We start from the raw sequence: 24,890 nt of genomic DNA, 5'->3' as shown, positions 1-24,890 counted from the left end.
CGATCTCCGTTTTAGTCCTCGAAAGATAAAATTAATCAAATTCGTCTCCGAAAGTTACTCACGTTGATCAAATTGGTCCTTACGTCATCTCAGTTGGTGATGTGGCTAATGTTCGCTGAGTTAGAACGTTAAGTGCCAGCGTGGTAGACTCCAAAACGACGTAGTTTCGTTCCTCCACCCCCCAAATTAATGGAACGACGTCGTTTATGGTCCAGAGTGGGATATTCAAACGTTCTTCCCATCTCTTCTATCATAACAATCCTCTTCAACTTTCGCTCCAAAACCCCTCCTCTTCTCTCTACTCTGGTACTCTGCCCAAGGATCCTTTGATCAGAACCTCGTAGCGTTATTGACGATTCCTGTGCGTGTCGAGGCTTGTAGAGTAGTTGGCTCTACTACGTCGGATAGTTGGAGGAGCTTGCAGAGGAGTTTCGCTGTTGGAGGAAGGAACAGTAACTGCCATAGGGTAAGATTTAATTTTTTTGACAGTTTCTATTGATTTTGCAATGTTGGTGTGCGTTGGTTTAGGTTGACTTAGTTATAAGAAGCATCTAGTAAGACTAGGGTTCGGATTAGGAAGAACATGTTTTGTATGGTTTTGTCGTTAGGGGTTTCGTGGTCGTAATGCGATGGGTTTTTCTGGGGAATGGAGGGTTTGCGATGGGTATGGTTATGTTGTTTGCTGTGTGTTTACATGCAGTTGTAAGGCTGTAGTTGTTTCAGATTTTGTTATTGACTACATTTATTTATTTATGCACTTGTAGATGGAGGGTCCTCCTATGACATTTGTATTTCACCATGGTGGGAAGTTTAAAAAGGATGAGGGTGAAAATCTGTACTATAAACCGGATCACACAAAGGTGTTAATGGGAGTTGAAGGTGACACACTGGATGTGTTCTTTGTGAAGGGATACTATGTGAAACTGGGATATGCTGAGGCTAGGGAGTGTTGGTGGAAATCTCCAGGGGTTCCCCTTGAATATGGGCTGAGGAGGCTGGCCACAGATCATGATTTGATTGCAATGGTGAAGGATTGCAGGAGGAACTTCAACTTGATCAACCTGTATTTCAAGCATGGTGTTTCAGAGCCATGTGTGGTTGATGAGCAGGAAGAAGATGTGCCAAAAATTAAGCAAACCCAAATCAAGAGACATCACTCTCAACCCACCAAGTTACCATCCAACCAAAAACCATGCTCTGAATCCACGAAGGCATCAGCTAAAGGTAGCAGATTATCCTCTCAGCCTTCAAAGTTGCCTTCTCAGTCCACCAAATTTTCTACCCAACCCACAAAGAAATCAAGTCAGCCTACTAAACTGCATATCCAGCCCACTAAGCAACCAATTCAACCCACTAAGGAGCTCACTAAGCCTAGTGGACCATCATCTAAGCCCATGGATCCATCATCTAAGCCCACTAGACCCTCATCTAACCCCACCAGACCATCATCTCAGCCCACCAAAACATCACATCACCATGTGCAAACTCTAATCACAATCTAAAAAATCCTATAGTCAGCCTATCAAACCTACCCCTGCTCCATCTCAGAACAAAGGAAAAACCAAGGTCATTATCACCACAAGAGCTGGAAGGCATGTGAAGACTTTGGAGGTTGAAGAAGACAGTGACTCTCATGACTCCTATAAGAGTGCTGAAGACAGCCTTTACAAACTTCCAAAGGTACTAGGGGATGATGAATCTAGCAGTGAGAGTGATGATGGTGTGAACTCTACTGGTCAGAACTATGAAAGAAATAGAGACTGACGATTCAAGCTATGAAGCTTCTGAGGATGAGGATGACAGTGACTCAGGTATTTGGCTAACTCAATTGGTTTTGTAGTTGTTGATTTAATTTTGGTAACATGACTAATTACATTGTGGTTTCAATTTGGCAGACCTAGAAGATAATCCCCTTGATGATGGTGATTCGGATCTCAACTCATGGCACTCGGAGGACTTAGGCCAGGAATTGGAGTCTGATGAGGAATCACCAACTATATATCCTCAGTATAATGACAAGGCAAAGTTCGGGGACCTCAAATTTGAGGTTAGTATGATGTTCAAATCAAAGAAACATTTTATGCATGCAACTAGGGACTACACAATCCAGTTAGGTAGAAACATATTGTTTACAAAGAATGAGAATGTTCGGGTTAGGGCTGTGTGTAAGGCTGAGGGTTGTCCTTGGGTAGTATACTGTGCACGTAGTAAGCAAGACAGGTCCTGGCAGATTAAAACCTTAGTTCACAACCATATCTGTCCTAGAAGGCGAAAAAATAGGACAGCTACCCAACAATGGATACAAAGCAAACTTGTACCAAAACTTAGGAAGCACCCTACAATGAGACATCGAGAAGTGTATGAGTGGTTTGTGAAGAGATGTAATGTAAACCCCAACAGCACCTGTATCACTAGAGCATTGAAAGCTGCTAGGAAAGTGGTAGAGGGGGATGAAGTTGCCCAATATGGGTTAATCTGGGACTATGCTAATGAATTGCTTACAAGTAATTCCGGGTCTACAGTTCAAGTAGGTGTAATCCCGATGCCAGAGGGTCCTCCTCAATTTGAGAGGTTTTATGTGTGTCTTGATGCCTGTAAAAAAGGTTTTAAGGTTGGGTGTAGACCGATGATTGGTTTGGATGGGACTTTTCTTAAGACCCTGCACGGTGGACAAATATTGACTGCGTGTGCTCAGGATGCCAATAATCACATCTTTGTCGTTTGCCTATGCAATTGTGAATGTGGAAAATAAAGACAACTGAAAATGATTTTTGGACCTGTTGCAGTCAGACCTTGGCAACTACAATGATAACAAGTTATGCATCATTTCAGACATGCAGAAGGTGAGGACACTTTTCATTCTCGTATTCATAGTATTGGAATTTATTTGATTTCATGAGATATACTGGTAGGACTAAATTGATTTAATGATGAACTTTGAGAGATTAATTTGATTAACAATCTTTTCGGGTTTCTCTGTATTTGTCAAGGACTTAGCAGTGAAGGAAGTCATGCCCATGGCCCAGCACAGATTCTGTGTGTGGCATATGTGGTGGAATTTTTCAAAACAATGGGGTAGCACAGAGTTGAAAGACCTAGTCTGGGAATGTGCTAGGTCAAGAACACGTAATGAGTTCGAGAGGAACATGAAAAGAGTAAAGGTCATCAACGAGCAGGCTTGGCAGTATCTTGAAAAGTGGTCGAAGGAAGCTTGGAGTAAGGCGTACTTCAGTGAGGATCCTAAGAATGACAACATTTGCAACAATGCTTGTGAATCATTCAATGCTAAAATAAAGCATGAAAGGACCAAGCCGATTTTGACTTTGGCTGAAGAGGTTAGAAGAATAATCATGAAGAGCATGGTCGATAACAAACTGAAGTTGAGCACTTATCAAGGAATTCTACCCCCAGTTCAGCAAAGCAGACTAGAAGCCATGACAAAGTTATCTAGTCGTTGGTCTCCCCAATGGTGCGGGGATGATAAAGAGGAGTTGTTTGAAGTACATGGCTGGCCCACAAACATGGTGGTAGACTTGGGAAAGCACACTTGCACCTGTCGGTTCTGGCAACTCACAGGTAAATCATTCAGACCCTATCACTCCTTCCCTTAGCATGAAGTATTCAGAGTTGTTTTTTATTTTCATTATATTTGTCTGTATGTACTGGGCATAGGGATGGCATGTATGCATGCAATTTCAGCCATTCAAGACAAAAATGGTAAGAGGACTGAGGAGTATTGCCATGAGTTGTTGACAATGGAGGCGTATAAAAGGACATACTGTTTCAATGTTAACCCGGTGAAAGGACAAGATTTGTGGGAGAAAACATCCTCACCTGCCCCTGTTCTACTCCCAATTAAGCCAAAACCTGGCAGGCCTACCAAGAAGAGGAGAAAGGACAAGGGAGAGCAGCCAGTTGGGTCAAGCACCAATATGAAGTGGAAGTACAACCCAATTAGGTGCATGTATTGTGGTGAAGTTGGACATAACAAGCGAAGCTGTGCAAAGAAGAAAAAGGAGGATGCTGAGAAACAAGCTAGGCAAATGCAACTTCAGCTTGCCTTGCTAAAGGGCCTACTCCCCCTACAGATGAGCCAAACACCAACAATGAAGTTCAATCACAGTCTCCCCCTCCTCCCCTAGTCCAGCCACAACCGGCTGTGGAAGTCAACCAACCAGGAGGAACCCCACCAATGCAAAATACCCAACTGCCTGTTCAAGACCTTCAGGTTATTTAATTGTTGCTTTTTCTACTGCACAATTGCATTTATTTACTTGAAACTAAATGGTTCTGCAACTGGCCTATGCAGGGTGCAAAGAGAGGCAGACCACCCAAATTGCATGTCATCAAAAGCAAGGCCAGATCGAATGCCTCCACACAGTCACCTGTGGCCATATCTGCTGAGACATTAAAAGGAACAACTTCCGCAACTGCAAAGAAGATGCAACCTTCATGACATTCGTTCCTACTCCAGGCTTCAAGCGTCCAAGAAAGAAAGATTAATGTGTTTAACTAGGAAATATATTTTGTATGTAGTTGCAACTTTGCTTTTTGGAAACATGCCTCTGTAAACTGCTTCTGTTTTCAGGATCATTTAAGTTAGGCCTAGTATGTTTTTTTGGTTTAAGTGAACAATGCTGTTTAAACTTATGCTTTGGATTGTTCTTTTAATTTCTGGATCCTTGATCACCCATGTGGTGTGTCTACTAAGACAATATGATATCATTATGATGCTTGTTATGGCTTACAATGATTTTGACTATTCTGATGTATACAACTTTTTGGTGAACATATACTTAGGGTTCAAACATCACCATCATGTATTCTCAGTGTAACCCATCATACTTAAACAACAACTTTATGTTAAATTAAACACGATTAAACACAGTTAAATCATACTTTCATTCATAAGTAACATCATCATGACATATCAACTAATTCAATTTCAAAGATCTAACAACACCTCTAAAACACAAGAACATAACACTCCATCTGTGGCTTTACTTGGAGATTAACGTGAAAAACAGTGATACACACAATACAGTAGCCACGACCACTGCAACTGACAGGAACATTATCAGCATCTTCATTGCTCTAACCTCACCCTCCAAGCTACCCAATCTCCATGACACATTCAGTCTCCATTCATCATAGTCCCCACCAACTTCTGCATCAGTTTCCACCCCTGCTATATACCCATCTTCCTCAACCCACCTGAAGAAGTTGCAGTAGCTTCCTTGCTGAATATTTTCAAAAAAAAAAGAAAATCAATTTCAACTACCCAGCAGAATAGACATAGGAATATGGAAAGCAAACTTAATATATCGTAACCTAACTCATCGGGTATTTCACACAAGTGTGGAACAACCTATCCGGATTATCTCTTGTGCCGGATTTTTTGATTGTCGTCTTCAACCAACAAAAGCAAGTCTGGTCCTTCATCTTCCTCCTTCGTCGCATGGAAGACTTCGACTCATGGCTACCGATAGACTGCGAAGGCAGGTCACCACTGCGGCTTCCACTCATCATAGCGGCGACTCTACAAACATACATCGTCATCTACTACGAGCATCACGCACATTTATGCTTCAGATTGGGGGTTAGGGTTGTAATATTAGGACTAATTTGACCTAAATAAGTAAACATATCTTATCAGCATTAACGGTTGCCATGCTGGAGTCTACCAGGCTGGCACTTAACATTCCAGCTCAGCAAACGTTAGCCACATCACCAACTAAAATGACGGAAAGACCAACTCGATCAACGTGAGTAACTTTCGGGGATGAATTTGATTAATTTTATTTTTCGAAGACTACAATGGAGATCGAGATATCTTTCAGGAACGATTTTGAGTATTAACTCCGTTTATAGAGAGACAAATAATTTTATTAAATGTGTTTTTGTTTTTATTTTTTAGATTATTTAAATTTTAAAATGATAAAATTAAATAATTAATCTAAAAGAGTAATTTTTGTTTAATATATAAAAAGGATATTTAAGTTTTTTTATAAAACTAAATAAAAAATAATTTTCATTTTTATTAAATTATAAAAATATTTTAATAAAATTAGTGATATGATATATATTTTTTTTAAAAATAATTGATGCTGGCATGAAAATAAATTTCACATAATTTATTATTATTTGTTTATATTTTAAACGTATTGGTACGTATAAATTTATCATAGTACCAAAACAAAAATCATCTATAATTATATGGTATGGTAAGTCTACGTTCATTTGAGTATCTAATCTAATAATGATAAAACAAATGAATGCATAGTTAGCATGTAACCAAAGTGTTGTGTTGATGCATGCATTCAGGTTAGGCGTAGTAAGTGTTCCAGATGAACTCAAGATAGCTGCCGTGTTGATGTTGAAGAATTTTGCGAGTTCAGTTACACACTTGCACGTAGATGATCACATTTCCTACCGCATAACGCATGGCATAGCTTGAGCTTGCAATTGGAATGATGAGAAACAAGAAGAAGCAACAGTCGACACACGCGCGATGTCACGTGAGTCAGGACCCGCCAAAATTATTAATGGAGAAACAATAATAAAAGAAGAATAATAACTGGGTACTCTCTGACTCATCACGTTCTTCTCTAATATCTTTCTTCACGCATATGGTGGTGTTCCTATTCTACTGTCACTTCTCATCTCCAAAACCCTACCCTCTCTCCACCAATGGATTCTCCCACCACCAACAATCACAACCACATCCACACTCACCACCTCAACGGCGCCTCCACCATTTCCCAACCATCTAAGAAGCCTAAGCTCTTATCATCATCCTTCATCACTCCCGCCGAGATTCACGAGGAATTCTCCCACCACGACCCCTCCGTTGCCCGCATCAACAACGGAAGCTTCGGCTGCTGTCCCGCCTCCGTCATCGCCGCCCAGCACCGCTCCCAGCTCCACTACCTCCGCCAGCCCGACAATTTCTACTTCAACGAACTCAAGAAAGGGATCCTCCAATCCCGCACCATTATCAAGGACCTCGTCAACGCCAAACACGTCGATGAGATCTCCATCGTCGACAACGCCACCACCGCCGCCGCCATCGTCCTCCAGCACACCGCTTGGTCCTTCCACGAAGGAACCTTCCAGAAGGGCGACGTTGTCCTCATGCTCCATTACGCTTACGGCGCCGTCAAAAAGTCCATGGAGGCCTACGTCACCCGCGCCGGAGGCCACGTCATCGAGGTACCCCTCCCTTTCCCCGTCGCTTCCAACGAAGAAATCGTTAGAGAGTTTAGAAAAGCATTGGAGAGAGGAAAGAGTGAGGGAAAGAGGATCAGGTTAGCCGTTATAGATCACGTTACTTCGATGCCGTGTGTGGTGATTCCGGTGAAGGAATTGGTTCAGATTTGTAGGGAGGAAGGGGTTGAAAAGGTTTTTATTGATGCTGCACATTCAATTGGGTGTGTTGATGTTGATATGGAAGAGATTGGTGCTGATTTTTATACCAGCAATTTGCATAAGTGGTTCTTTTGCCCTCCTTCCATTGCGTTTTTGTATACAAGGAAAACCCCTAAGGGGGGTTCTGAATTGCACCACCCTGTGGTGTCTCATGAATACGGCAATGGCTTGGCTGTGGAGAGTGCTTGGATTGGGACCAGGGACTATAGTGCCCAATTGGTGGTTCCTGCGGCTTTGGAATTCGTGAATCGGTTCCAAGGGGGAATCGAAGGGATCAAGAAGAGGAACCATGATGCTGTTGTGGAGATGGGGGAAATGCTTGCCCAATCATGGGGGACGCACCTTGGGAGTCCTCCGGATATGTGCGGTAGCATGATCATGGTGGGTTTGCCTACTTCTTTGGGGATTGCTTGTGATGATGATGCTCTTGGGTTAAGGGTGCATTTGAGGGAACAGTTTGGGGTTGAAGTCCCTATATACTATCGGCCGCCGAGAGATGGCGAAGTCGGGTGTGTAACTGGATATGCCCGGATTTCTCATCAAGTCTACAACAAAGTTGATGATTATCACAAGTTCAGGGATGCAGTTAACCAACTTGTCAATAATGGTTTTACCTGTGCTCTCCTTTCAGGCTAAAGAGGTGTGCTCCTCTGCTTTGCTTTAAACAATACATTCATTTTTTGTTAATAAATGGTTGCAAATTTTGAAGTTGCATTGGATGTATAATTCTGATGCTGCTGGCTCATTTAGCAGATGATGAAATCCGCTGAGTCTAACGGTTTTTGAATCACTAATGTTTAATTTTGACAGCATTGCAGCATCAAAGCTGAGCTCATGCTTCCTTATAGTTTATATGTTTGAACGCTGCCTGTTAAGCATTAGAGACATCATAGATTTACATTATTTTCTAGAGAAATGTTAGGGGACCATCAGAAGTTATTGTTTTTGGCTATCATTTAGTTATCAATTCAATTCCTTTAGTCTGGTTTTTTTAGGCTGGTAATCAAACAACATCTTTTATCCCATACTTTTAAAAACATTGATAGCTAACTGATGACCCTCTAGCATTCCTCTATTTTTTATCCAGTAATAGGAAATTAACGGCAGTTACTAATTTCTCTCATTAGCCATTGTGTAGGTAGATTATTAAATTTGAATACCTTATGAATCTAATCGTGTTACCAAATTTCACTGATGTTTTTCTATGTCAGTCTTCAAACAATGCCATAGATTAACCCTATGTCCTCCCTCTCAAAGTAAAGGAGACAAATTTTGTGTATATATTTAATTTGTGGAGCAACAATCAAACGATTGATCTTTCATTTTCATAATTTTTCATTATATATATGGTTGTTCGGATTGAATATTGAGAATTTACTCTGCAGAATGATTAAATTTACCATAGATAATTTCTGCTGTATACTTATCTATTGAAACCAGTTCTTAAACAGGAATGCTTGTCTTGGGGAAGCATTACTGAAAAGAGCTACTATTCTATGTTTTTAACTTTTCTTGTGTATAATTAAAGAAAATACCAAGAAGTTCAATTATGACACTGCTGACACACTATATAGAGGAGATTTTAATAAACAGAGCAGATTCATTTAAAACTGTCTGGAAAAGTTCATGCAATTTATTATGTTTATCTGCATACAACAACATTTGTCATTCAGATGGGGTTTGCTTGCAAGTTTTTATTTTCAAGGGAAAGGAATGGAAGGTAATGGTTTAGGGTCTAAATCTTATAGATCATTTGATTCTTCAAACCCTTCACTTCCTTCCTTTTCACCCGAAAATCATAATACATAACTACTTACATACATACTATTAGGGTTTAGGGGATTTGTTATGATTCTACTTGTTTCTTATTTAGAGCAATATGCTGCTTATTTGCAGTTAGTAAAAGCTTCAAAGTAGTTTTATGACGAATAAAACCGGATGGTTCTGCGGCTGCTCACGAGCTGGATTTGTTGTAATGGTTTCGGTACCATGAACTCCAGGTTGTGTAGAGAAACTGCAGAAAATGTTCATCTTTGCTTTGCTTTGCTTTGCTGCATTGTTCCCTGGGGATTAACTTCAATGTTGAGGTCATGTAGTGATCATTGTAAATATAATCCTGATTCTCAGATGGTTTGATGCTTTTGACCTTCACTATGCCAATTGAAGTTTTAAGTTTAGCTCAATGCCAATTTTTCCACTGTATATCTACCATGCCATGTTCATTTCTCCACCATTGATGAAGCTGTGGGGATTTGATCGTAGGTCATGTTGATCCTAATTTCCTAATCCTTTCACTACAATTGCACAACCATAAGCAAATAACAGCAAAGCTAAATTTGACGTAAGTTGCCTGGCCTGATTTATGCTTTACTTATTTTAAATATATACATTAATTATAAAACTAATAATATTCAATTTAGTCATTTCGGTACACATTGATTTCTTTTAAAATTTTATTTTATTGATAAAATTGCTCTCTTTGTTTATTATTTCTCGAGATTGTCTCTCCTCCTCAATGATAAGGTTATGGTTAAGAAAATAAATTGATTAATGTTAGTATTATTCGAGTAATTATTTATGGACAAAATTCTCTATACAAATTACATTTTTTATGGAGTACTCGTTAATAAAACTTTAATTTTTAAAAATTAATTTTTTTAACAACAATATAATTACTAAAAGTCTAAAATTGAAAGTTTTGCTGGGTTTCGTAACAAGGTTATTTCAATTGAAAATTTTTCTATTTTTGAATAAATGTACTATACATGAATAGAAAATTAGAAAATTTCAAATTTCTTTTAACTTTCCAATAAATACTTTTTATTAATAAATTCTAGCAAAAATCTCGTTCTAAAAAGTATTCTTGAAATTAATTTTTGAAATTTTCCTTGATTGATGATTCCAAATATGCTGAAGAGATTTGACCCATGGCCCAATGGCGTAACAACCGGATCAAACAAAACAGACCAAGTGGTGAGGAGTGGAGAATGAGAGGGAGAGAGAGAATGACTAGTGACTAGTGACTAGTGAGCGAGCGAGGGAGAGGAGAGATCCTTTGGTAACCGCCAGAGTCCCAGACACCACACCACACCACAGTCCACACTCACTTCAAGCACCTCCTTCTTCCCCCCTTTTCTCTCTGAATTAGTTAATTCCTTTCTGTAAAACCCTAACCCTAAAATCACAATTCACTCACTCTCTCTGGACATGTACCTCCACGCGCCGGCCACGCCCTCCACCTGCACCAACTGCGGCCTCACCAGCCGTTGGTTCTTCCACTACGTCCACCTCCGCAACACCGAGCGCCACCTCTGCACCTCCTGCGTCCTCCGCCTCCACCCCTCTTCCTTCTGCCCTTCCTGCTTCGAGTTCTTCGACCCCCCTCTCTCCACCTCCTCTGCCGCCCCTAACCGCTTCCTCTCCTGCGTCAAGTGCTCCTCCTTCACCCACGTCCGCTGCCTCCCCTCCCCTCCCCCTTCCGCCTCCACCTTCCTCTGCCCTCCATGCTCCACTCCCTCCCCTTCTTCCTACTCTTTCTTCGAAGTTGACCATTCTGCCCCTCCTCACAATCTTGATACCAAACTTGCTTCCGCCCTCCTCTGCGCCTCCAAGATCGCCAGCTCCTCCCTCAACCGTTACCACTCTTTCGCCCGCGTCAAGGCCGATCGCTCCGTCCGTGAGTCCGCCGCCGCCAGGAAGAAGGCCAAGGACGCCCTCGATCACCTCTCCGCCGTCGAAAACGCCAAGCGGGCCGCCACCGCTGGGGTTTCTGGGTCGAGGAATCTCGGGATTCACAAGGTTACGAACCCTGTGAGTGTGAATGCGAATGGTAATGGGTTATCTGATAACAAGAATGGTTTCGGAGGTAACAATGGGATCGCAACCGCAACTGGAACGAGTGAAGATGTGAAATTGGAGCGTGTACAGAGCAATAACGGTGGTAGATAATTGATTCATGGTGTTGGCTTTGGCTAAACCTAATTGGGTTGAGTTCCATTTGTTAATTAATGAATCAATTGAATATTGAGATGAATTCTGCTAGTTTTTTAACCCAAAATTGGTTATTTTTAGCTGACTATTTTGTAGTTAGAATCTGGATTTTGATCATGTGACAAGTGGGAACATAATTGACTTCGTGTAAAGTTTTCATTCCATGCTTTTGTGATTATGTAATTCTATTGATTTGGAAATTGCCCTTCTGTAATTATTCTATGCTCATTTTCTGATATTTAACATTCTACTCTATTCTTTCGTTCTTCAGAATATATAGTTTTTCTAATTTGTTCTGTTTGATTTTACTAAAAGGAAGCTGGTGAGTTTGTATGATCCTATGTTGCAGCAAATGACAACAAATGAGTAATAAAAAAGAATGCATATGAGTGGATATACCTTTTCATAAATAAAGAAAATAACTTAGTAGACTTTATGCACATTACAGGCACAAGGCTACAAACTTTTCTTTTGCCCTCTTAAAAATTGAATCAAAAGAATGTCGAGCGATTACAATGGTTTTTCAACTTAACCACAGTATCAGAGTCTCTCCCTTGTAGCACTTCTCACTTTTACGCGTGCTAGGAGTATAGTCTTGTATTTCTGGTCACAAACAAAGAATGCAACATTTGTTGGAGGTATCATTAACGCTGGTAGCAAACATCGTTCCTCTCCGTGCATATAGTTTTCATCCCACACTTAATTTTATCAGAGTCAATGGGATCCTGTCCCTGCATGCTTTGGATTCCTATGAACTGTCCGAAGCATCTAAGCCGCTGGTCTTTTTGGCTTCTCTGTTCATTTCGTTCTCCGAAAATGAGAAATATAGACTGGAGCAAAAGTTGCAGCAGTATGCCAAGATACAGTGTCAGAAACCATGACAAGTCATCCTCCATTATAGCAGCAGTTAATAGTTTTGTCAATCAAGATCAGTGGGATTTGTAGGCTTCTGCAAATCAACAAAATAAGAAAACCTCAATTCATAAAACCTGTGTGTATCTACATTAACAAAAACAAAGAATCTAAAGTCTTATCCCTCTTTGCAGCAAATACATAATATAGAATAACCGAGGTTTAAAGTTATCTTAAGATCCGTTTTATTTCACCCCATTATAAGTAAGATAGATGCTTGCACCCAAAACATGGTGTCTATAATGTAAAAAATGGTAAAATGTCCTGTAATTTTAGTTTTATCCAGGTTACATGAGTCATTTGATAATGTAAGTCTTACCAAGCATGGCAAATAGATTTGAATGAACAGCAGCATCTCTGATTTTAAAATTGTCTTGGCGCTGCAACTCTAGGTGCAGAATACCGAATAGACGACTCTTAATGCATAGCAGCACCAATTATGGAACTAGCATGAAAACTCTCGGTACATGGAATGCTGGTGTTTCATGTCTCTCCAAGCCCTTCTGCAAGTATATTGCTAACAGTATCTTGAGCGGCAGAATTATCAATCGATAATATATCCTGACTCCTCGTTTCTCTAGCATCAGATCCGATCAACAATTTATGAGTGGTAGCATCAGGAAGCCAACCCTTTTCTAACATTAGGTCCAGTAACCTCCGTGCCTCATGTTTCTTACCCTCTTTCCACAGACCAGTTATCAATAAGCCAAACATTGCCGAATTCAAAATGTCAGATTTGGAAAGAAGCTTATCAATAGCACTGGATATCATACATAGCTGGGAATGATTGGCTATGAATGACAGCTGATCAAATAGTTTACCTGGATCAGGTACTATGCCTTCATTTATCATCATATTGAAAAACAACACGCATTCCTTCACTTGATTCTGTTTACTCATGGTATGAATGAGGATGCAATATGTTTCTGCATCAAGATTGCAGCCCTCTACTAACATTTGTGAAAGGACCACCAACAGGTCTTTTGCCTTCCCGGATTTAGACAACTCACGCATGATTGTAGTGTGCGCGTCAATACAGCAAGATGTACCACAGCAAGAAGCCAACTGCCACATATTTATAGCTTTATTGACCTGGCATTCATCACATAAACATTTTATCAACTTACAGTAGGACCAAGGATGAAGAGAGCATCTGTTCAAGGCCATGTGGTAGAAAACTTCAACAGCCGCTTCAGAATTTTTATGTCACAGAGGCCTGCAAGTAGTTCAGAATAAGATGTACTATCCAAAAGCCAGCATTTGGCACGAGTTCGACGAAAAAGTCCAAATGCATCTTCATACTTGCCCACTCTGCAGTAGCCAAGTATAAGAGAAGAATATGTTTCGACGTCAAGATGAACTCGTAACTTCAACATTTTTCCAAGAAGTTCAAATGCCTTCCCGATGTTTTCCTTTTCACAAAGGCATCTAACGAGGATGCTCCAAGAATGACAATCAGCTATATTCCTCTCAAACATTGAATCAAGCAGGAAATATGCATCCAGAATATTACCGGCATTGCAGCAACCTTCAAGCAATGCATTGTAAGGAGCAGTTTCAAGGACTTGTTTATCTTCTAAAAACATTATAGCCTCACTTACTTTCCCCAATTCACAAAAGCAATTAACCAGATCAACAAAATCATCATCACTGGGTGAGATATCACTTTCTATCATACCATTTATAAGGCATATAGCAGAATCTAAATGGAGATTTCTGCACAAACACCTCACCAGATCCCCATAAATTAATGAATCTGGCTTAACATCAGAAGCTTTCATCATTTCAAATAACCTTACTCCCATCTCTACTTTATTTTCATTGCACAAAAGAGGTATGGAAAAGGAATAGAAACTCATATCAAGCTGATATTTTTGTTCAAAGATTTCCCCCATAACAGAAATAGCCTCATCCACTCGATTTTTCGCAACTAGGCCCTTCACAAGAATTTCAAACGTCTTACTATTTGGACAACATCCTTTATTCCCCATCCTCCTAAATTGATTCAAGGCCAATTCAACCTGATTATTCATGAACAGTGCCTCCAACAAATAATTCAAAGTATGTACCGTTGGTAGGATTCCTGTCTTCACCAACTCCTTATAAACAAACAAGGCATTTTGAAAATCTCCACTTTCTTCCACTAGGGCTCCCAGCAAAACATTGAAAACTTCTACTGGGGGCTTATATACACCCGAATTCTTCAAGTTCCTAAACACTTCCATAGCTTCATTAATCCTATGATGTTTCACAAAGGTATGAATCAATGCAAGAAGAGCTTCTTCAGCATCAGGGCACCAATCCTTTAGCATGCTTTGACATAAAGCCCCCATCTTTTGAACATTCCCAGCCATACCCAATTTCCAAATGATCCCAAAATATGTATGGGAACTGTGGCGGAAACTCTTCTGCCTAGAAGCCCATTTGAATGTCTTCACCGCAGAATCCAAATCACTAGTACGGTCCAAAACCCGGATCAAGTTATCGGGCATAAGTTTATTCCTCAAAAAGTTAATATTTTGATGAAACTCAGATGAATCATTGGAGGTTGCAATGCTTTCGGTAAGATCTTCAACACGACGGGGGCATGAGGTTGAAGAAATCGAAGCACTTCGAGAAACCCATCTGACGATTCGAGTTGAATATGCTAAAGATTGGAGCTTTAGTGCCATAGAGCAAATAATGATTCCCCAATTATGTACAGAAAGAAGAACAGAGAAAGATTAAAACATCGGCCTGAAATCTGACCTGAGACTGAGAAGCACCTACCAGTTTTGAACAAACGCCATGGGTTCCGAGTTTCGACCGTCTCATTCAAGTTTTGCTTTTTTTTTTTTTTTTTAAAGAGATGTAATTAAGGGGCTGTTTGGGCATTTAAGTTTAAAGTTTGTATATATTCTTTGGACTTTTTTTCATAGAGAATTAAGTTTAAATGGCTGGGCTCCTTACTTTGATTTATAACTTCAGTTTACTTGAATAATTATTGGAGATCAGATTTATAGGTATGCAGATCCCGAAAAAAATTGTAGATATTTTTAGATGTACGTGAGTTTTATTTATCAATTCTTATAAAAAATTATCAAAATTTTCTAAATATTTTTATAATAAAAACAAATAGACAAGAATCATGAACATTTAGAAATAGGTGAATGCTATGGTGCCTACTTAGTATTTACTAAAAAAAATTTAAAAATAATATTTAATTTAAAAGATATAATAATAAATAATTTTTATAAAATTAAAATTTATTACAAAAAATAAATTAGGCAAAATTTAGACACCAACTCATAAATACCATAAAATTAACCTTAAAAATATCCACATATTAGCCACCAAAAAAATCCACAGATTATAATGTTGGTCTAAAAAATTAGTTTTTAATTTTTATCATAATATTTTTTATATAATTATATATATTTATCACTCTCATCCAAATAGAATCAAAAATAAATTTTTTATTTTTTAATTATTTACTAAAATATAATTTCTCATTTTATATTTTTTAAGTAACAAAAAAATATTAAATAATAAAACAACATATTTTACCAAATATTTAAAAAAAGTTAAAAAAATCAACTTCATATCAATACAGATTCATTTATATTTTTTTATTATTATTTTGTAATTATATTTTATTTATATATTTTTATTCATATTAAATTTTCACCAAGGATTCTTTCTTTTTCTTTTTTTTTTTGCAGACCAAGGTCAAAGAAGCGGGACTAATTCCGGAAAAGAAAAAATAAAAAGACTGCCGGCAGTTCCCTAAGCCGTACGCTTAAAATAATTCGAGAATGTCATGAAAATTTTCTTTACAAACAAAATGAAGGTTTTTAGTCATTCAAACAAGTGTAATTATTGGATCATCCTTAAACGCTCGTTGTTAAGTATGGAGTGCTGCACACCTTGGAAATTCATTAAATCTAAACTCTTTATTTATTATATTTTATTTGAATGGTTTAGATTTAAAAAGACAACCTGTTAATCAGGTTAATCATTTTTTTACAAGTTTTAGATTTTTTTTGAAAATCTCATATATTGGACTGAAGTTCAAAATAAAAAAATAGTACATAAATATTAAAAACAATATGTCTGTACAAAAAAAAATTTATTGGATTTTAGAATTAAAATAAATAATACATAAAAAATAAGTTAAAAATTCATGTACTAAATCTAAAAAAAAGATATATTAAAATCTTAAAAAAAATATTAAATATATATTATGTATATAATATTAAAATTTAAATAAATTTTGTTTTGTGTGAAATAAAACTATAATATTAAATATAAACACAATGATAAAATTTTTTGTGTTATATATATAATATTAAAATTTAAATAAATTTTGTTTTATGTGAAATAAAATTATAATATTAAATATAAAGACAATGATAAAAAAATTTGTGTTATATATATATATATATATATATATATATATATATATATATATATATATATATATATATATATATAATTTTGTGTGAAACAAAATTAAAACATTAAATATGAATAAAAAGATAAAAATTTTTGTATTATATAAATTTAATTAAAAAGAACATATATACAACATAAAAAGCAAACAAACATATAATAATTTTATTTTGTGCAAAACAAAAATTTATATAAAAAATATTTATATAATTTTTTATTAACAATTTTTTTATTGAAATATGTTATTTTATTATATTTATAATATATTATTTTGGATAATTATATTATTTTAGTTAATATATATTATTTAAAAAAATATTTAAAATTTATTATTTTATATTAAGAATATTATTAAAAATATATTATTAGTTTTTCTTAAAATAATATTTTCTTTTATTTGGTTCAAACACTATGACAATAAATTTTTTTTACGTAACTGCGTCTATTCAATAAATATTATATTCATTTATTTCTATATTGCATGTAAAATAAATAATTAATGTTTAAAAAAAGTTAATAAAAAAAAGAAGTATTCTTTTTTTACCCATTCTTAGATGAAAATTATGTCATTTGAACTATAATTTGTTGATAAAAAAAGAAATATTCTTAATTATATATTAAATAGAATAATTATTTACTAGGCTCATTCTTATACAAATAAATTTTTTTTTTAATTTTATATCTGTAATATTTTATACCAATTAACTTTAAAATCTAATTATTTTTTGAATAAATTAATAAAAAAATAATACAAATAATTGTTTAAATATAATTATATTTTAATTTTTTATTTTATTATGTACAATTTGAGGATAATTTGAAATAAAAGATAATGAACTTGTACAACTGCCATCTATTTTGTGCTTTGACTTTGTCGTCATATGATGGCGCCTTCATGGAGACCGTGATTCTTCTCCAGAATCAATTTTGCGTTTGTAGTTAACCAACCAGCAGCGACAGCACGCGTCTTTCTTTTCTATGGCATCAATTTTTCGGACTTTGAAGGTCATTTATGATAGAAGTAGAATGTGGTGGGTTCAAGAGCGTTAAAATCTGTGACTAGACAATAACAGAGTAATGGACGAATTCAATCAAATTTTTCTGAGAATTTTTGTGGTGCAAAGGTCGTCCGTGTGTTAAATGAGGGAATTAATATTTTTGTTAGTGTCCGGTTTGTTTGTTCAGCCCATGACAAAAAAAATAATAACAATAATAAATAAATTAAATTTACCTGATAACTTTTGATAATAGGTTAACTTTTAAAGAGTGTTGCACTCCCTACTTTACCTGGAGTGCACTAGCTTTCGCCGTAATTATTCGTGCATGACGTGATAAAATTAAAATTATAATTTTAAATTATTTTATAAAAGTTAAGAGTAATTATTTAAATCAGTTTTCGAGAATTTTAGAATTAAACATTTTAGTCTTTAAAAAAAATTAATACACATATTAATCTTCAAGGTTTTACTCCGACAGACAAATCAATTCCTAGTTCATTTTTCGGCAGTATAATTATCCAGATCAGTCCCCAAAGATTTTAAAAACAGACATTTTAGTCTCTAAAAAAACTAATGTACAAACCAATCTCCAACGTTTCTCTTTATTAGACATAATAGTCTCCCGTCCAAAAATAAAATAAAATAAAATAATTATTATTATTAATTGCACAATAATATTATACTATATTTTTTATATTTTTTGGACAAAAATAATGATAAATTTATTCATTAAATTTTTTTTATATATATAGTGTCACTCAATAATAATAATAATAATAATAATAATAATAATAATAATAATAATAATAATAATAATAATAATAGAGATTATTTTTCAAGAAATTTAAAGAAAATCATTTGATATTTTTGTATTTAATATAATCAAAAGATGTCCTAGATAAAAATATATATATATGTTTGTATTAAAAAATATGTATTAAAAGAAAATATTTTAATTTAGATTTATATTAAATACATATTTTTTTAATACAAACATTTTTTTTAAATATTACATCTTTTGATTATATTAAATATAAAAATATCAAATAGTTTTAACTTTGAATTTCTTATAAAATAATCTCTAATAATTTTATTAATTATGATTATTATTATTATTAATTACATAATAATATCATACCATGATTTTTTGTATTTTTTAGATAAAAATAATGATTTATTTATTAGATTCTTTTATATATATATAGTCACTCAATAATAATAATATTAAATAAAATTATTAGAGATTATTTCACAAGAAATTTAAGATTAAAATCATTTGATATTTTTGTATTTAATATAATTAAAAGATGTACTATTTTAAAAAAAATGTTTGTATTAAAAAATGTATTTAATATAAATTCAAATTAAAATATTTTTTTTAATACATATTATTGTACAATTAATAATAATAATTATTTTATTTTATTTTAATTTTGGATGGGGGACTATTATGTCTAAAAGAAAGAAACGTTGGGGATTGATTCGTACATTAATTTTTTTTGGAGACTAAAATGTCCGTTTTTAAAATCTTTAGGGACTGATCTGGGTAATTACACTGCCGAAAAATAAACTGGGGACTGATTTGTCAGCCGGAGTAAAACCTTGGGGATTAATCTGTGTATTAATTTTTCTTGGAGACTAAAATGTCCGATTCTAAAATCCTCAGGGACTGATTTGGGTAATTACTCAAAAATTAATTTAAATTATAATAATTTGATTAATAAAAAAGTAATGAGTTATGTATTTGTTACAGCCTGGCCCAAAAGGGATCACGGGCCAAACCGACCCGGTTACCACCCGACTCGAACGGTCGGGTAGAAAGCATCCAGCTGTCAACCCGGACAAGCGTCCTAGACAGCTGTGGTAGGAAGCTTCTATCATAATGGGCTCTACCCTTGGGGGGCCCACGCCTGACACGGTATAAATGGGGAGGGTCCTACCCATCCTCCAAGGTACGTCACACATACCACCTACCCACTTTTCGCCTGCACACTGACTGACTAGAGCGTCGGAGTGTCTTTGCAGGTGACACCCCCAACTCTCCACAACGAGACCTCGGCTGCTCGGTTAGACCACCTCCAGCACAGTCAGAATCAGACACCCCACCAACTCCAACCACTACCCGAACCGTCCGGTACACGACTAACCGTACATTGGCGCCGTCTGTGGGAAACAACCGAAGCTAAATGGAGATCGTGCCGGGTCCAGGGGACCACGGGCGCGCAGCGGCCCCCGAGGGGGCGGCCTCCGTCGCCTCGCCCCCGTGAGAGATTAAAATCCCCTCCCCGATGAACCGGGTTACAGTCGAGAGCTCAAAAGAGGCGTCCTTTCGGGGGGACGGGCAGTGACAGCGCCCGGATAATGCAGGAGCTGCGCCACAGGGTGCAGAACCTGGAGCGCCAACTACCAGATCAGGAGCATTGTCAGCAGACCTCCGACCCTGACTACTCTCAGTCCTCTGAGAGCCGGGGAAGAACCTCCAACCGAAGCAGTCGCTCCCGACACACCTCTATACCGAGATCAGAATCGGAAAGTAGCCGGGAGGATCGGGAACGCCCCAGGAGGCGAAACGATACAATCATCTACGCCCGGGGCAAACGGGCGTGCATCATGCGACAGGATCACGAAAACGGAGCAGGAAGGTCCGAGAGAACACGGCAACCCGTCATCATGGGCGCCACCCCATTCCACCGTTCCATCCTCGAGGTCCGGTTGTCGAGACACTTCGACAAACCAATGGACTTGAGGTATGACGGGACACAGGACCCGCAAGAGCACCTAACGGCCTTCGAGGCCCGAATGAACCTCGAAGGAGTGGGAGACGAGGTAAGGTGCCGCACTTTCCCGGTCACCTTGGCAGGCCCGGCGATACGGTGGTTCAATAGCCTCCCGCAGGGTTCTGTAGCCGGCTTCTCGGACATCAGCCGCGCCTTCTTGGAGCAATTCACTACTAGAATCGCAAAGGCAAAGCACCCAATCAATCTCCTCGGCGTGACCCAACGCACCGGGGAGACGACCAGGAAGTATCTAGATCGGTTCAACGACGAATGCCTGGAAATCGAAGGACTAACCGACTCTGTGGCCAATCTTTGTCTGACGAATGGCCTTCTTAATGAGGACTTCCGAAAACATCTCACCACCAAACCGGTCTGGACGATGCCTGAGATCCAGACCGTAGCCAAAGAATACATAAATGATGAGGAAGTCAGCCGAGTCATGGCTGCCAACAAACAGCAGCCCTCCCACAATCAACCCAGGCAACATGGTAACGGAGAAAGGCAGAAGAAGCAGGTCAGAGATGGGGGCCCAGGCAAGGCACCCAGACCGTTTTCTCGGATAGGAAAATTCACCAACTACACCCCGCTCACTCTCCCCATCGTGGAAGTTTACCAGCAAATCGCCGAAAAGGGAATATTGACGAAGCCCCGACCTCTGAAAGACCGTACAGGGGGGAACAAGAGCCTCTACTGTGATTACCATAAAGGCTATGGGCACCAAACACAGGACTGCTTCGACCTGAAAGATGCGCTAGAACAAGCCATCAGGGACGGTAAATTGGCCGAATTCTCCCACCTTATCAGGGAACCAAGGAGACGACATCGCGACCACGATGAAGATGGTAAGACCCGATCGACGAAATGGCGGCAAGAACCAGAAAACAACGATCACGGCCTCAACATAATAAATGTGGTGACCGCCAAAAACACAGTGCCAAAGTCGAGGTCTGCGCACAAGAAAGACGCCAAAGTCCTGGCAGTTTCCTCCTCGCCGGCGCAAAGCTCCAAGAGGTCCCCAACTATTTCCTTCGGGCTAGAGGATCATTGGTTTGACAAGGTCCCTGAGAACCCATCCATGGTCATTACGGCTAGGGTGGGAAGCGGCCTCGTCAAACGAATCCTTGTGGACACGGGGGCAGACTCGAACATTATGTTCTGCAACGTGTTCGATACGCTGGGCTTACGGGACGCCGACCTCACGACTTACCAGCACGGTGTCATAGGATTGGACGACCACTTCATCAAGCCGGACGGGATAATATCCCTCCCGACTTCCATGGGACAAGGACAAGGACGGAGGTCAATAATGGCCGAGTTCGTGGTTCTACGGGACTCCACTACCTATAACATCATCCTGGGGAGAAAAACGATTAGCGATGTTGAAGCAGTAATCAACACGAAGCTGTTGGTTATGAAGTTCGTTGCGTATGACGGATCTGTAGGATCCATAAAAGGAGATCTGGAAATGGCAATCGCTTGCGACAATGCCAGCCTCTCCTTGAGAAAGAAGTGTAAAGAAGCATCCAGAGTGTTCCTTGCTGACCTAGACGTCAGAGTTGACGACAAGCCCAGACCAGAACCAGAGGGAGACCTGGAAAAGTTCAGGGTCGGTGACACGGAGGAAAAGTTCACGTTTGTTAATAGAAACCTCCTACATGAACTGAAAGAACCTCTACTGGAAATGATCAGGGCCAATGGAGATCTATTCGCTTGGACACTAGCCGATATGCCGGGAATAGACCCCCAGGTCATGTCCCATCACCTGGCCGTCAAGCCGGACACCTGTCCAGTGGCTCAAAGGAGAAGGAAGATGTCGCAAGAGAGAGCTGAGGAGGTGGCTAGGCAGACGGCCAGCCTCCTGGAAGCAGGTTTTATACGAGAACTAGACTACTCGACCTGGCTGTCAAATGTAGTTCTGGTAAAAAAGCACAATGGCAAATGGAGAATGTGCGTAGACTATTCCGACCTCAACAAGGCGTGCCCCAAGGACTATTTTCCCCTTCCCAACATAGACGCACTCGTTGATGCGGCGGCATGGTACCGGTATCTGAGCTTCATGGATGCCTATTCCGGCTACAACCAAATACCGATGCACCGATCCGACGAAGACAAGACAGTATTTATAACACCTGGGGGAACTTATTGCTACAAGGTTATGCCATTCAGCCTGAAAAACGCAGGGGCAACATATCAAAGGCTGGTGAACAAAATATTTGGCAACCTCATAGGCAAGATAATGGAAGTCTACGTAGACGACATCCTCGCAAAGACTACACAGCCTGACGACCTCCTGAGCGACCTGGGAAGCGTATTCGCATCTATCCGACAACACGGCATGAGGCTCAACCCCCTCAAATGTGCTTTTGCCATGGAAGCTGGAAAGTTCCTAGGATTCATGATAACCCAAAGGGGAGTAGAAGCCAATCCCGAGAAATGCCAAGCAATACTGCAAATGAAAAGCCCAGGCTGTGTCAAGGACGTCCAGAGGCTGGCAGGTCGCCTTACCTCGTTATCCCGCTTCCTCGGGGCTTCGGCAGCAAAGGCCCTGCCCTTCTTTAATCTGATGAGAAAAGGAATAGCATTTGAATGGAGCCCCGCATGCGAGGAAGCGTTCAGACACTTCAAGGAAATCCTAGCAACACCTCCTGTGCTCGAGAAGCCCAAAACCGGAGAGCCACTATACCTATACCTAGTTATAACGGGGGAAGCCCTGGCAACGGTTCTAGCACGAGAAGAGGGGAAGGCTCAACAACCAGTCTACTTCGTAAGCAGAGCCCTACAAGGGGCGGAACTGAGATACAGCAAACTGGAGAAGCTAGCTTTGGCGCTCCTGATCTCTTCTCGAAGATTAAAACAATACTTCCAAGGCCACCAAATTGTCGTTAGAACAGACCAAGGAATCTGACAAGTGCTTCAAAAATCTGATTTTGTGGGAATGATGATAACTTGGTCCATTGAGCTCTCCCAATATGACATATGGTACGAACCTCGGCATGCGATCAAGGCTCAAGCAATGGCAGACCTCCTGGTAGAGGTGACGGGAGATCCAACCGAAGAGACCGGCACACGGTGGAGGCTCCACGTTGACGGGGCCTCCAACCAAACGTCCAGGGGTGCTGGAATCATGTTAGAAAGCCCAGCTGGGGTCGTATATGAGCAGTCGATCAAGTTCGAGTTTCCCGTTTCGAACAACCAAGCAGAATACGAAGCCCTCCTAGGAGGCTTAGCCCTGGCAAAAGAAGTCGGAGCAACGAGGGTAGAAATATGCAGCGATTCACAAGTCGTCACCTCGCAAGTAAACGGGAGCTACCAAGTCAGAGACTCGCTACTACAAAAGTACTTGGAAAAGGTTAGGGAATTGAGCAAGCCATTCGAGGAGGTCACGATCCAACACGTTCCAAGGGAAAGAAACACACGGGCAGACCTCCTATCCAAGTTGGCCAGCACGAAACCGGGAGAAGGCAACCGATCTCTCATTCCAGGCATGATGAAGGAGCTAGCGGTTACCCTGTACCTGTCAAGGCCGAGCCCCTCCTGGATGGATCCCATCACTAGCTTCCTGGAAAGCGGCAAACTCCCCGACGACGAAAAGGATGCTAAAAAGTTGAGAAGGGAGGCGGCCAAATACGCGATCATTCAGGGACAGTTGTTCAAAAAGGGACTCAGCCAGCCTCTGTTGAAGTGCCTACATCCCAACCAAACGGACTACGTGCTCAGAGAAGTCCACGAAGGATGTTGCGGCCACCATATAGGGGACAAAGCCCAAGCTAGAAAACTAATCCGAGCATGATACTACTGGCCATTGATGATGGCAGAGTCTAAAGAATTCGTAAGAAAATGCGTCAAGTGTCAAGAAAACGCCAACTTTCATAAAGCACTAGCTTTCGAACTAAGCCTGTTAACGTCCTCCCGACCTTTCTCGCAATGGGGAATCGACCTCTTGGGACCCTTCCCGGTTGGTCCAGGGCAAGTCAAGTATCTCATAGTCGCAATCGACTACTACACCAAATGGATAGAGGCCGAGCCACTGACCAGCATATCTTCGTCCAATTGCAGGAAGTTCATGTGGAGACAGGTACTAACCCGGTTCGGCATCCCGGAAGCTGTCATCTCGGACAACAGGACGCAGTTTACCGACAAGAAGTTCACAGAGTTCCTCGCCGGCCTGGGCATAAAACAAAAATTCTCCTCGGTGGAGCATCCCCAGACAAACAGCCAGGTCGAGTCGGCAAACAAGGTCATCCTGCTAGGACTCAAGAAGCGGCTTGATAATAAAAAAGGTGCTTGGACCAACGAACTCGCCTCAGTCCTCTGGTCCTACTGTACAACCGAGCAGTCATCCACGGGGGAAACC

The 24,890-nt window shown here is 39.4% G+C and overlaps 5 protein-coding genes across 6 annotated transcripts; 4 read left to right on the top strand and 1 right to left on the bottom strand.

Moving 5' to 3' along the window:
- Window positions 1-282: 282 nt before the first annotated feature.
- Window positions 283-1,623, top strand: LOC140173409 (uncharacterized). Its single transcript, XM_072196602.1, has 2 exons — window positions 283-466; window positions 765-1,623. Exon 2 carries the CDS (start codon window positions 765-767, stop codon window positions 1,500-1,502), a length of 738 nt encoding a protein of 245 aa, XP_072052703.1. The 5' UTR covers window positions 283-466; the 3' UTR covers window positions 1,503-1,623.
- LOC140173408 (uncharacterized) lies at window positions 1,621-4,715 on the top strand. Of its 2 annotated transcripts, XM_072196599.1 has the most exons (4): window positions 2,708-2,843; window positions 2,991-3,576; window positions 3,673-4,228; window positions 4,310-4,715. In XM_072196599.1, exons 1-3 carry the CDS (start codon window positions 2,835-2,837, stop codon window positions 4,140-4,142), a joined length of 1,065 nt encoding a protein of 354 aa, XP_072052700.1. In that variant the 5' UTR covers window positions 2,708-2,834; the 3' UTR covers window positions 4,143-4,228; window positions 4,310-4,715. The 2 variants fall into 2 exon arrangements, with proteins under 2 accessions (XP_072052701.1, XP_072052700.1); XM_072196600.1 differs by lacking the exons at window positions 3,673-4,228; window positions 4,310-4,715 and adding an exon at window positions 1,621-1,811 and having other exon boundaries at window positions 1,896-2,843; window positions 2,991-3,104.
- A 1,846-nt stretch (window positions 4,716-6,561) lies between these two features.
- On the top strand, window positions 6,562-11,632 carry LOC112695619 (probable L-cysteine desulfhydrase, chloroplastic). The gene is made up of 2 exons (XM_072196598.1): window positions 6,562-8,068; window positions 9,691-11,632. Exon 1 carries the CDS (start codon window positions 6,691-6,693, stop codon window positions 8,062-8,064), a length of 1,374 nt encoding a protein of 457 aa, XP_072052699.1. The 5' UTR covers window positions 6,562-6,690; the 3' UTR covers window positions 8,065-8,068; window positions 9,691-11,632.
- Window positions 11,633-11,804: 172 nt separating this feature from the next.
- Window positions 11,805-15,300, bottom strand: LOC112695618 (uncharacterized). Its single transcript, XM_025748023.3, has 2 exons — window positions 12,650-15,300; window positions 11,805-12,367 (listed from the first exon to the last, which is right to left on the bottom strand). The coding sequence occupies exon 1, from the start codon at window positions 15,000-15,002 to the stop codon at window positions 13,488-13,490; it is 1,515 nt and encodes a 504-aa protein (XP_025603808.1). The 5' UTR covers window positions 15,003-15,300; the 3' UTR covers window positions 11,805-12,367; window positions 12,650-13,487.
- Window positions 15,301-20,120: 4,820 nt separating this feature from the next.
- On the top strand, window positions 20,121-23,441 carry LOC140173577 (uncharacterized). The gene has a single exon (XM_072198057.1). It carries the CDS (start codon window positions 20,121-20,123, stop codon window positions 23,439-23,441), a length of 3,321 nt encoding a protein of 1,106 aa, XP_072054158.1.
- The last annotated feature ends 1,449 nt before the right edge of the window (window positions 23,442-24,890 follow it).

Source organism: Arachis hypogaea, chromosome 6 (assembly GCF_003086295.3).
Source record: "Arachis hypogaea cultivar Tifrunner chromosome 6, arahy.Tifrunner.gnm2.J5K5, whole genome shotgun sequence".
In the NCBI taxonomy this organism is placed as follows: Eukaryota; Viridiplantae; Streptophyta; class Magnoliopsida; order Fabales; family Fabaceae; genus Arachis; species Arachis hypogaea.
This window is presented reverse-complemented; position numbering and strand designations above follow the sequence as displayed.